The sequence below is a fragment of the Saccostrea echinata genome, unplaced genomic scaffold (assembly GCF_033153115.1).
Source record: "Saccostrea echinata isolate AGI-Se365-2 ecotype Australia unplaced genomic scaffold, CSIRO_AGI_Sech_v1 ptg000047l, whole genome shotgun sequence".
NCBI lineage: Eukaryota > Metazoa > Mollusca > Bivalvia > Ostreida > Ostreidae > Saccostrea > Saccostrea echinata.
The window spans coordinates 2,317,976-2,330,779 of NW_026889796.1; the positions used below are offsets into that span (position 1 = coordinate 2,317,976).

The 12,804-nt window shown below is 32.9% G+C and overlaps 1 protein-coding gene across 1 annotated transcript; it reads left to right on the plus strand.

Annotated features, from left to right (window-relative positions):
- Nucleotides 1-984: 984 nt before the first annotated feature.
- Nucleotides 985-12,290, plus strand: LOC133202383 (protein hunchback-like). The gene is made up of 3 exons (XM_061338198.1): nucleotides 985-1,074; nucleotides 6,886-7,498; nucleotides 7,817-12,290. Exons 2-3 carry the CDS (start codon nucleotides 6,892-6,894, stop codon nucleotides 9,064-9,066), a joined length of 1,857 nt encoding a protein of 618 aa, XP_061194182.1. The 5' UTR covers nucleotides 985-1,074; nucleotides 6,886-6,891; the 3' UTR covers nucleotides 9,067-12,290.
- Nucleotides 12,291-12,804: the final 514 nt, after the last annotated feature.

A 12,804-nucleotide genomic window follows, 5' to 3' on the forward strand; every position in this document is an offset into this window, starting at 1 on the left:
ACAGGAATACCTTATCTTTATACATTAAATGTTCTTCATAGACCAAGAGAGGCCAATATGAGATGGAATGAGATGGGTTTACCAATTGTGCTCAAGCACTTCTGTTTTCTTAAGTTTACAAAATAATAGTGACAAATAGAAGCAGGTACAGATGAGTAAATAGATCTAGTTTGAGATTTATCAAGGAGTACTATACTAGTTAATTTGTTGATCCATAATCATTGTATTTCTCTTGCTTTTGGGAATATAGCTTCATCTATCAGTTTGTTGTATTTCATACTTCTTTGGATTATACTCAGGTGATCGTTTAGGCCGTTGGGCTCTTGTTATGGAAATAGGTTTTTTGCTGTTAGTTAAAGTTCAATGGAAAGTCTGGTTGTCCTAGCTCATATCCCCTTTTTGTTGTACATTTGGTATTGTCAAATAAATTAACCTTCCTCACGTTAGATTGATACATGTATAATAATCCTTTTTTGTCGAAAAGAGAGTTGATACATATCCCCCCCCCCCCTCATTTTTTTTGTTTGTTTGTTTGTTTGTTTTTTTTCTGTGGTTAAGTCAGTTCATAATTTTTTTCCTGTCAAAGTTTTTCAAGTCACCCATGGATGTACAGATATAGCTTTAGATGTAGCTTCTCAATTTTCTCCCCCCCCCCTTCTAAAAACATTAACCCTTGGGGCTTGGGTCAGGTCACAATATGGGGTTAAAATGTTCAAGGGAATGATTTTTTTTAAGTGACTCGGTAAACATTTGGGCCTCTTGTTAAATATCTAAGTAGAGTAACATTATGTTATATCTGCTCATCAAATTTGAAATAATTTGAAATAAATTTCAATTTGACAATGAGATAAAAAATATTAATTTGACAAATGTCGCTGCCTGAACGACACTCGATCCTTTTACTGTTTACTATATGGGTTCTAAATTTAATATATTTCCCCGTTGGCGCCCCTTTAAAAACTCTTCTGTGATTGGAGATTAGAAATTAAAATGGCGTTTTTAGATATCGAGGAAGATTGTTTGATGTCTTCTATCACGTAATATTACAACAAATGACTCCAGATTTAAAGCAAGGTAGCTTTATTTTCAACTTGAAATGATATTGCACAATTTTTCTATAGATTTTGTTTAATTTAACTATCTAGAGAAGTGAAAAAAGGTTCAATCTCTGAGTAGGAACCGAGGAATCTCGGGCGATATGTGAAATGGAATGCATCTTGTTATAGTCATATTCATTTTCTTTTAAAGTTTTAAAGTGGCGATGCATACGATTCCAAAGGTGTTTACAGTTTGTGTATTTTTTACATTTAGACACAAAACTGACGTTCAATACCTGTATGGTAATTTTATGGCGCCAAATGTCATACTTTAAATAGATCATTGCAATTTTACAGTTACGAAAGAATAAGCATAAATGATAACGCTATTCTTGTATATTTATTGAATTTTACAAGATATATAGGGTAAGTCGGGGTAATTTCGACCACCGTTTAATTTCGACCACAGGAAAACAACACTACACAAAGATCTACGGAAGTGTTGAGACAAGTTTAATTTATTCGGAATTATAGAAAACTATTCTTCAAATTGTGTGTCCTAGTGTAATTATTCATCGCAAATATGGCTTGATCAGTGATATAAAAAATATTTTTACTATTATTTATGTCTCCAGTTTGACGTCCGAAGTCCCTGTCTGCATAGACTGGTACCCTGACATTGGTTAACGGGCGCAAGCGCCCTAAAAAACCAACGACAGGTAACCACTGCCATTTTATCGCGTCACAGGAAACAACAATGATGAAAAAATTCTATATTTAAACTAGCGTAAATCCAAAGTGCTGTTATAAACAAACCTTCTTTCTGCACTGCTGTTAACAAAGAAAGTAGACGGATTTTAACCATCTAAAACCGTTACGAAGTGCTGCCTTAAAAATCATTGGCAAGCGATATCATAGGCCTTATTTAAATAACTCAAATCTATGATTATTAACTTGCATATTTGCCATGCACCCATTGGTATGGTAAATCATTGATTCCACTACGACACAAGATGTTCTTTACCTTTATTTATGTTTTCAAGTTTACACGGAATGATAGCGTTTAACTCGCCACTCCATACTCCATAAATCACTGTACATTATGTGTTATGCGTCAGGATCGCAATGTTAACCACTATTGGAACATTCTCGGGTTCATTGTGACATTTGTAAACTATATGCTCAGTCAATACAGTCACTGTTATGTTATTTAAATATATTTCCCACGTTTTTCATTGTTTTATTCTTCAATTTAGATATTCTACGTTTTGTTATCTCTGTTATTTAGATCACTGGATCCACCTAACATTCTTGCCGCAAGCATGGATACTATTTATTTTTAGAATGCGCAATTGTTATGCGCGACAAAGCAGTGAGTTTTTCCACTGTCATGGCTGCGGTGGTTACCTGTCCTTGTAATTCCTAGCGGCAGCGACTGGAATCAAGGGCAGAGAACCAGTGCTACTGTCTGCAGTGCGCTTGATTTTATCAAGGAAATGCAAGAGAGACAACTCGTACAACCTCTTTTTAAGTTTAACCTTGTTCAACAGTGTACAGCACGAATTAAATTAAAATTGTTTTATTTTTTCTTGGAATATCTTTAAGTTGCAGAATTTTACCAATTTATCTTGGATTTCTCTCAAAATGCACAAGAAACGTCCATTTGATTTTGGTCGAAATTACCCCTACTGATTTTAAACACGTGGGGTAAATTCGACCACTTTTTCTGAAGTATGTGTAAGTTGTCTTTAACAGCTGTTTAATGCAATGCAGAGTTAGATCTTCCAAAAAAATGATTATACTGTATTTGTACAATATTATCTACATATAACCTTTTATTAAAATAAATATGTCAGATTAATTAACATATACATGCCTAGCTATATAATTATATTTTCTGGGCTGTTCACAAGGGTGCATCACTGATCGACGTGCGAGAGAACACGGAGTCGGCACTGGCTATGAAATAACACATGACGTGAGCAATCCAAGTTTCCAAACCCGTCAAATTAACAAAAGAGAGAATGCAGGCAAAATTAAATGTATGTTAAAAAAAATCAGGTTTTTGTAATTTTTCTTATTACGAATGCCTAAACTTTGACGGATAAGACTGAGGCTATCGAAAACCAACGATCCGGTTGTATTAAGATCGTATCACACAGTCCAGGTACACAAATCCAAATAGTACCCAAAATATCAGAACAACACACCAAAAGAACCACAACAATCTTGAAACAAAAAAACAAAACAACATTATGATGTTTCACGTTATTAATGATTTGTTTGAGTTTGTTTTTTTTTTTCGGGAGGGGGGGGGATATCAGAGGACTTTGCTTCTGTAAATCTTTATTTAATTGACTTGATCGAATTTTTCAGGACCTATCTCTTTTAAGAATTAAAAAACACGTAAAATACGTAATACAACGCATTCCAAATTAATGTGTAAATGGTAAAAATTAGTGAAGAAAATTATACGCAATTCTAATGCTATGCTCAAACCTTATACATATATATACAACCTGAATGATTCTGTTGTGTAAAGAAGATATTAGATAAAATCTCTTTTGGGTTGGACATATTAAAAATCATATCAAAGAAATTATTTGTGGAATCTGAAAAGATTTTATCTATTTGCATAACTATATATATCACAATTTTAAAATATAGAGTTCACAAATTAAAAGCAGAATTTAGAATAAAGAATATGAATTTAGATATCCATAAGACAGCATTGAAAAGCTTAAGTAACCGAACCCATTTCTTTACTGTATGGATACTAGTACTTATATCCATTTTAATCTTTTTATTGATAGAGATAGATGCACGTATTTTCTAAATAAGGCAATATAGTTTCTTGGACCACAACTTTTGAATAAAATGCGACAGGTACAGTTTACTTGCATTGCAAGAGTTATCTTTCTTTTTGATGTTTGTTGTGGTCGAAATTACCCCGAGGCCGGTCGAAATTAACCCATGCAACATGCTTACTTATTTTTTAACCAATTCATTATTTTTTATGCATTTTTAACTCCTAAAGCAGAAAAATATGAAGAAAAAATCAATCTCAATTACTTTGAATCTTTTTTTAAACTAGTACATTTGAAAACAGTCTTGTTTTGTGGATTGAAAGCCACAAATCAGCAAAAGTGGTCGAAATTACCCCACTCTACCCTATATAGGATCTCCAATGATTTGTAGTTGGATATGATTTTTATCCAACGAGTTGTGTGTTTTTAATCCCTGAGCCTTGGCGAGAGGATAAAAACACACAACGAGTTGGATAAAAATCATATCCAACTACAGATCATGGGAGATTCTTTTTATCCCATGTTTAATACTTCACAAACAATGTTTTACACTGTTTTATATAGGATTCCACTTTATTTTACTTTATCACACTAATGCAAAAACCATTGTGATGTCACAACTGCACTTAACTGTGGGATATGAAAAAATATCCAATGAGTCATATCCAAGGGATAAAGGGGTAAACATGGGATAAATATATATATATATATATATATTTTATATATATATATATATATATATATATATATATATATATATATATATATATATATATATATATATAATATATAATATATATATATATATATATATATATATATATATATATATATATATACTTACCACGGAGTTCCTGAAATCTTTGCAGCAAAAAACAAGAATTTAGAATTATTGGTCTATAATAAACAGTGATTAACAGGGTTTACAAGTATGAAAAATCTTCATGATCCACCAACAGTGTTTCACAATGTATCAAAAATGTTTATATTTAATGGCAGGGCTGAAATTATCATGATTATAGGAACAGAATTTCATAGGGATGCAAGGATGCACCAACTTCATGATATGTATTAGGATATTTAGTTCACAATACGATACATATCTTGATACATAAAATATATTATTTTATTATATAGTTTATAAATAGTCCCTATATAAACTATACAAGCGCAAGCAGTTCATAGTATTACATATTCACTGGATTTGAAGCCATATTCACCAGAGGGTCAGTGTGCGTGCAGCGGCATTGTGACATCACAATCATTACCTAACACAAAAACAATGGTTGCAATGGCCGGAGCCAGTGGTATGTCTGAGCAGGAAAATTGTTGGGCAAGTCTATTGCAGGATTATTTTCCAAACATTTCGATGTCTAACACACAGCGAAAGGAAAACACGGAAGTTAAAAGTTGTATTTTGGACATTTTTTTTTTTATTTTTCTACGACAGAAGTTCGCTAATGAAAATGCAATCATAGAGCCTTCAATGTCTTATTCATTCAAATCCTGACTATATAATAAAACAATTATGGACTCTTTCGGTGGTGAATATGGTTTGTTATTCAGCAGAAAAATATCAGTATTGACCGAGGCGAAGCCTCGGTCAATATTGATATTTTTCTGGTGAATAACAAACCATATTCGCCACCGAAAGAGTCCATAATTGTATAATAATAGAGTATGATGCAATAAATATTTGTAAAAATTGGTGGCGTTTTTACATTTGCAATGAAAGTACGTCAGTATAAAAATGTATATATTATGTTTTCAAAATTAATAAAACAATTTGAACTTACCTAACTCTTTGTCAAATGTCCTTTCAGTCTAATTAGTATGTTATCTGTGAGGAATCAATCAGTAAAGACTTCTGACATAGTCTGTTGTGATCCCAGTCCAGATGTCCTGAATCTCATCATCCCTATTCCAGATCCACCCAACTTGTGCCTGAAGCTTCCTTTTAATTTAACAGCCACAGGATTTCAATACATGTAATATTAAGATCGAGGCTCAGTGCTGGTCAACTGATGATAATAATATTACTTCTGTGAAGCTTCTAGCCGGATGCACCGGAGCATTGTTGTGCTGAAATATGTAATTTTTGGTAGGGAAATTGCAGACTATAATTGACTATAAGTTCTCATGGAGGATTTCCCGATGCTTCTCAGCATCAATATTGCCATTAACAGACATGACTAGGGCTGGGTATCGACTGGGAATTTCGTATTGTGATATATTGCGATGTTTTAAACTGTATTGCGATATGCATTGCAATATTTTTACTAACAGTTAAAATGCTCTTTTCTTATTTTATTAACTTCCATTCCATAATCAGGATGAATAAAACTACATGTGTATTATAAATATGTTGTAGCAAAAAAAAAGTTCTTGTCGATTTCACCTCAGTTTTGCAACGAAATACAACCATACAACAGCAACCTTCTTGTTTGACGATTGAAAGCATTTCTGGCATCTTAAATTTCACATTTTACTTTAGAAATCCCAAGCCCAAGCATTTTACCGATATACCAGTACTGGAAAAACGTACCGCAATTCGATATTTTTTGTTAACGAATCGCAATATACCCGAATATCAATATTATTGCATATCCCTAGATATGACAGTCCCAAAACCAAGTTTTAAAACTGTACATTGATTAACAAAAGTAAACTAGGCAAATAAAATAGGTCAATGATCAAAAGTTGGTGAAATCTTGGTGATATGGCAGACTATGGGTCACCTGTTGCTTTTTCAGATTTCTCCTTAGTTATTGTATTGAATAAAGAAAGTTACAAAAATATAACATTCTAAATAATTTGTTGAGGGGAATAAAAAAGTTATACCCTGTTATCCTTGATAATTTTAAAGATTGATGTGATTAAATTACTGCAAGATTTGGAAAAAAGTAAATGATTGGGAGCATGGGATATTATGAAATTTCAAACAGTGAATCTCTGTTATTTATTTCTCTGAGGATTAATTTCACTTACTCTATATATGCAGTGTGGTTAAACTTCATTTTATTGTATCTCTTTGACTGCAGTAGGTAATGGCAGAAGATCCAGACAGTGGAAAAATTGATAGTCATGATGATGTGAAAACTGAAGGCAGTCAGAATGAAGACAGAGCAACTGAAGATGTCCCTCAAGAAAGTCAACAAAGTCAGGATACTCCTGGCCTCATTCTGGGATCGAGGCTGGAAGAACCCAGCAGTGACAGTGCAATGGCTAGACTTCTTCTTGCCAGCTCCATGGCTCAGCGAGACATGGCAGTAATTGACCGAGAGACACCCTCAAGTGCCCTAAACCTGTCTGTTCCAGATCAAGGCAGTAAACACCGGTACTCCCCACATCAAAACTCACTGGTGAGCAGAGATGTTAGAAGTTTTGGATCGTCCAATCATAGTCAATCGCCACCTGTGTCTGACATGCAGCAAAACTCTGATGGTCTTGCTGTTGGACCGGGGAATTCTCAAATCGATACCATGCCATCTGACATGATGGATTATGGGAAGGATGCAACGTACATGCTACCTGATTCCTCACCAGAGTCATCCCCTGTGGAGCCGGTGATGACCAACTTATATAAATGTAGACTTTGTAGCTTTTGTACCTCGACTTACACTCAGCTGCAGTTGCATATGCCAAAGCATGGAGGTAAGAAGCAGACCCCATTAGTTTAACATTGAACACCTGTATTTCCTAGATGTATTTGATACATATGCTTTTTTTCTGATGTGTTTAAATTGACCAAAATTTAAGTGAAACATGATTGATCTAGTGTGTCAAATAATTTTTTTTGATAATTAGTTTATTAAAATATTTAAAAGTAAATGACAGGTTTAAGGTACAGGAATGGATGATTAGAAAGATTTATTGTCCAGAATTTTACTTAAAGCTTGTAATTGTCTTAGGCTGTTCAGTGTGAAAATACACATCATATTTGAATACAAATATGGCTTTGATCTTTTTTAGGTGTAAAGGCACTGAAATGCCACCTCTGTGATTATACCACCAATGACAAGAGTAACTTCCGTCGCCACCGTAGACTTCATGTTGGAAACAATCCAGTCAATGTGCTTAAGTGTGGGAAATGCTCATTCTCAACCATACTGCCTCGAAAATTTCGAGAACATTTTGTGCAGGTGCACAATGAACATCTTGGTCCAAATCTTCCATATTCTCTGCCCACACACAGCACATACCCACCCGCAAATTATCCAGACACTCACTATGGAATCAATCAACCTGACCTTGGAGGTCAGAACCTACGACATACAACAGGAAGTGGTAACTTCTCGGCATCAAATGCCCTCCATTCTCTGCTGACTGGAATCCACCATCAGGTTCCTACAGTAAACTTTCAACACCAACAGTATACTGCTCAAACACAGGGACTTCAGACACAGTTTGGAAGCTATGTGACACCTATAAGGCAACAGGCCAATGAGGAAAATCACTTGGCCTCTAATTACTTACGCTCAATAGTTTCATCAATTATGAATACTCACCCACCTCAAAGGGTACCACCCAGCAGCACTATAACATCCTCTGGGTACTATCTAAGCCCATCAGGTCGGGATCATCCTCATGTCAGTGTAGCACAACCTACTGTATTGTCAGATGGCAGGGGTCACCAAGTTAAAATTAAAGTTGAACCACCCGAGCGTGAAGACACCCCAGATGTTTCCAGTTCAGTGATTCCAAGTCGTCAGCAGGGTTTCCCGGACAGTCTAGGAAGTCTGCCATCATATCGTCTGCAGCATCAGAAGAATCTTATGGGATTAGATAGTAATGAGGCATCTACTTCTGTGAGGGCAAATTCAGCAGAATCATCAAGTTCATCTCAGGCCGAGGGACGATCAAACAGTGTAAACACCACAGTGAAAATTGAAATTCAAAATAGAGGAATTCAGTGCAATCTTGCACACATCAAGACAGAGGCTTGCTTTGACTCATTTGTTTCTGTAACAGACCAAGGTGTGCAGTGTGAACTGGGACACCTGTCACAGCATCAAAGGTCATCAGCCAATGAAACAGGGTCAAGTTTGCAGTCAGGCAATCGCTGTCACCATTGCGGCATATCATTTGAAGATGAAGTTCTGTATTACATTCATGTAGGTTGCCATAGCCACACTGACCCATTTGTGTGTAATGTCTGTGGAAAACAGTGTGGCAACAAATATGGCTTCTATTCTCACATTATGAGAGGTCATCAGTGCTAAAAAAAGCATTTTACAGACAAATGTTCAACTTTGAACTTTTTTTTAAAGATATTGTAGTAATCATCTGAAATATGGAACATCAAAGTAATTATAATGAAAGCATTTTGCACTTAAATTTGTTGTATTATGAGTGGACAACTGTTTTGTTCAGTTCATTATTTCTTACTCAAGTTTTTGATCTCAGTGCACAAATTTTCACAAGAGTAGCTTCCCTTTTGTTTATCTTGATGTGATAAAGATCTCTACATAGATTTTATTTTATAACTTATCATTGTCATGTACTGATACTGAACAAAGTTTTATTTACTGATTAGGCAATATTTCTATAAAAAAAGATTTTTTGGGAGGGCATTCCTAGGAAAAATAGCTTACATGTTTATAAATATCATAGTACATCCTGGGTAAGTAGTTTCATCATATTAGTATAACTTCTAAGTGTTTTGATTTATTTTTGAAGTTTATAGGGGTTCATAGAACTGAAATGACATTTTCATATCCAAGCAATTTATCTATAGTTAGAGCTAGCTTGATCTGCCATTATTTATTGAACTTAATCATAAACAACATGTGAACTAGATGATGTGTTTTTGGCCAAATTTGGTCGTTTATTCTGCAATTTTTTATTTTTCATTAGAAAATATATTTATCATTAGGATGTAGGTTAGATTGAATATGTTATTATTATAAAGAACAGTATATGTACTGAACTTTATAATTTATTTCCATATGACGAATAGTTTCAAAACTATGATAACTCTTTCTCTGAAAACAGGCATCAGAATTCAGCTAAAAGCAAGAGAACACATGTACCTTTACATATCATTTGGCCTATTTTAACCAAACCATAAATAGACTACCAAAGCAAGCAAATGTACACATTTTTGATATGACAAGCATTACATGATATAAATTTACCAAACCCGGTTTAAGCAATATGCATGTATCATTTAACATTTTAAGATTTTTTACTGTGAAAATATTGTGGCAGCTGAGAGTTTTCATCACTTTGACTTTATTTCATTGACAAGATCTTTTACACATTTTTTGCTCTGTATTTATATTTTCAGTAGAATTAATATACTTAATTGAGAAAAGAGACTTACAAAGTGGGTGTGCCTTGATAGATCATTTAATTACTACTTTATTTCATTTGAGGTCATTTAGAGGTCCCAATTTGTAGATTTTGAAAGAAATAATATAATTACTTAAATATTTATATAAAATCATACCAGAAATATAATTTACTTAGTGACATAGTGAGATTCTTGATTATGAAAACCAAGGGTAAAGTACAGAATTATACAGCAAATGTATCTTTTAAAAAGTCAAAAAACAAGGCTATCTAAAGAAGTTGAAGCCCATGGATTAACAACCAATTAACCTTCTATAAATATGAACAAATTTTCTCTGAATTTGGCAAAAATTTTGTGTTGCCCAGTTTTGATTAATGAAATTAATTTTCACTAAATATTTAAACACTTAATGATTCATATGTTTTGGTATAACCTGTACATACATGTATCCATTGAAATATGCATGTGTACATCATGTACATATTGATAGTCTATATGGTAATTGAAATGAAAGGGTAACAAAATGTCTCTGTTCTTGATAAAATTATTTGAGGTTGTTTCTGAATAAGTAAGTTTTAAATTCAAGATCATCATATCTGTACTAGTGTGCAAGGATTTAATACATAGGTTTTGACTCCATGTCGAAAAGGTATGAATCAGTGATGCATAGGAAAATTAAATCAAAATGAATTGGGGGTGGGGGTCCATGTGTTTCATGAAAATGAAATTTTTGACTACATTTTGTTCTTTTTTTTTTTAAATATTGTTATGCATTTAATGTACTGTTAGTATATATGTTCTTTGTCCAGTGTTTGTGCAATACCTAAAGCCATAGTTATATATATGTTTACTTATCATAGTACATGTAGCCAATTCTCTTGATTTCAGTCCTATTTTGATGTGAAAAAAATTTAAAGATATTAACTAGATTTTAAATTATTAATATCTGATAATTAAACCATAAAGGAGGCTCTAAACACTGCACACTGAAGAGTTCTAATTCCATGGTAGTTTTATGCTATAGAGTGACCTGCCCTTAGATGTAAGATAAATGCACAATTTGTTAAAATTAAAGTATTCTTAGAATTATATAACAAGATAAAGCAATTGAATATACTATTTTCAGGTGGTTTCCCATTTTAAGTAAACAACAGTAATTTCTTTTCACTAATACTACTTTGTCTTTGAACATTTTTTTTTTCCTATTGAAATATGACAGGAACCCTCCCTAGATGTTGAATAGAAAAACTCTAATATGTTCACATTTATATGACAATTTTCTTAATGTCCAAAATAAAAAATATTTTTATTTGTGTTTAGGATCCCCTTAACTGAAACTTAAGGATAGGTAGATAAAATTTATAAATTACATACTAAGATAAAGATTTCTTTAAAGTTCATAAAATCAATATTTTAACATTTTGTTCAGGACAGAATGTTTTATGTACAGGAAAACTTGCATGTGCTTAGATGATGCATCCCTAAAGCAAATGGTTTGTTATGACACATCATTTTTTAATTGTGCATGTGTATTTTGTGTATGATTAAAATCATTTTAGCTACATTTTCTGGTGCTTATAATCATGTTTGTTTTTGTTTTTGTTTTTTGCAATTTATGCAATTTTTAGTGTCATTGTAATTTTTGTACCAGTATTTCTCCCTATGAAAGCCTACCAACAATTTTTTTTCCCTTTATATCATGCCTCTCCCAAGATAGTACCTACATCCATGGATCTATGGATTCTGAAGAACATCTTCATTAGTTTACTTGTAATGCAGGGACATGTATATATAGAATTATTAGGCAAATACAAATCAAATATGGTATCTAGCAAAATTTTAAGTTTTACTTTTGGAAAACATTGGCCAATTCTTTGCTCATTTACAAGTGCTGTAATATTCTGTTGAGTACTTATGTCTTTTGCAATTGATGCACAAAAACAAAGGCAAGGGCAGGGATATATGCAAATTATGCATAATAGGTGAATTCCTTTGTAGGAAATGTTTTTGATATTAATATGAACAAAAAAATATTTTTGAAGTATCTGCATTACAAATTTTATTATTGCAGTTTTGCAGTTTTGAATATTGCAAACATGTAGTTACTACTTACCTGTTACTTGTCAGCAGGTCATGTAATATCTCTTTTTTTTGGGGGGGGGGGGGTGTTACAAGCTCTCAATTAAACATAAATTGTTATGTGAGCATTTTATCTTTTTTAGTTTATTTTTATGTTTGTAATAGAAGTGATTGATAGAAATCAGTAGGTACATCTGCTTTTGTATACAGTATACACTAAGAATTGGTTTTTCCTCATCATTCTCTGTTTTATCTATTCAATAGATAAGCTTTTGCCATGACATTTCATTTGTTACTTTTTACTGAAGCTTGGTTTAGGGTACTTAAAGGGTTTTGTTAAACAGAAGCAAAGTATTCAAATGATTTTTTTTTATTAATACTGAATATGATATGGGATACTTAGAAAGTTTTGCTATGGAAACACATGTCTATTTTCATTTGAAAAAAATAAATAAATAAACAAAATTGAAGTGACATTTTTCACCTGCTCAAAATGAACAGCAGCTTTGATATACTTCATTTGTTGAAGTACCAAGGTAGAAGTTTATGGTAAAGCAGTTTGATTTAGGAACACAATTTTTGTTTT

Bases quoted from the DNA above. Each gene is read 5' to 3' on its own strand.
- LOC133202383 (XM_061338198.1), top strand. From the start codon at position 6,892: ATGGCAGAAGATCCAGACAGTGGAAAAATTGATAGTCATGATGATGTG. The intron at 7,499-7,816 runs GTAAGAAGCAGA...GATCTTTTTTAG, and splicing joins GCATATGCCAAAGCATGGAG to GTGTAAAGGCACTGAAATGC.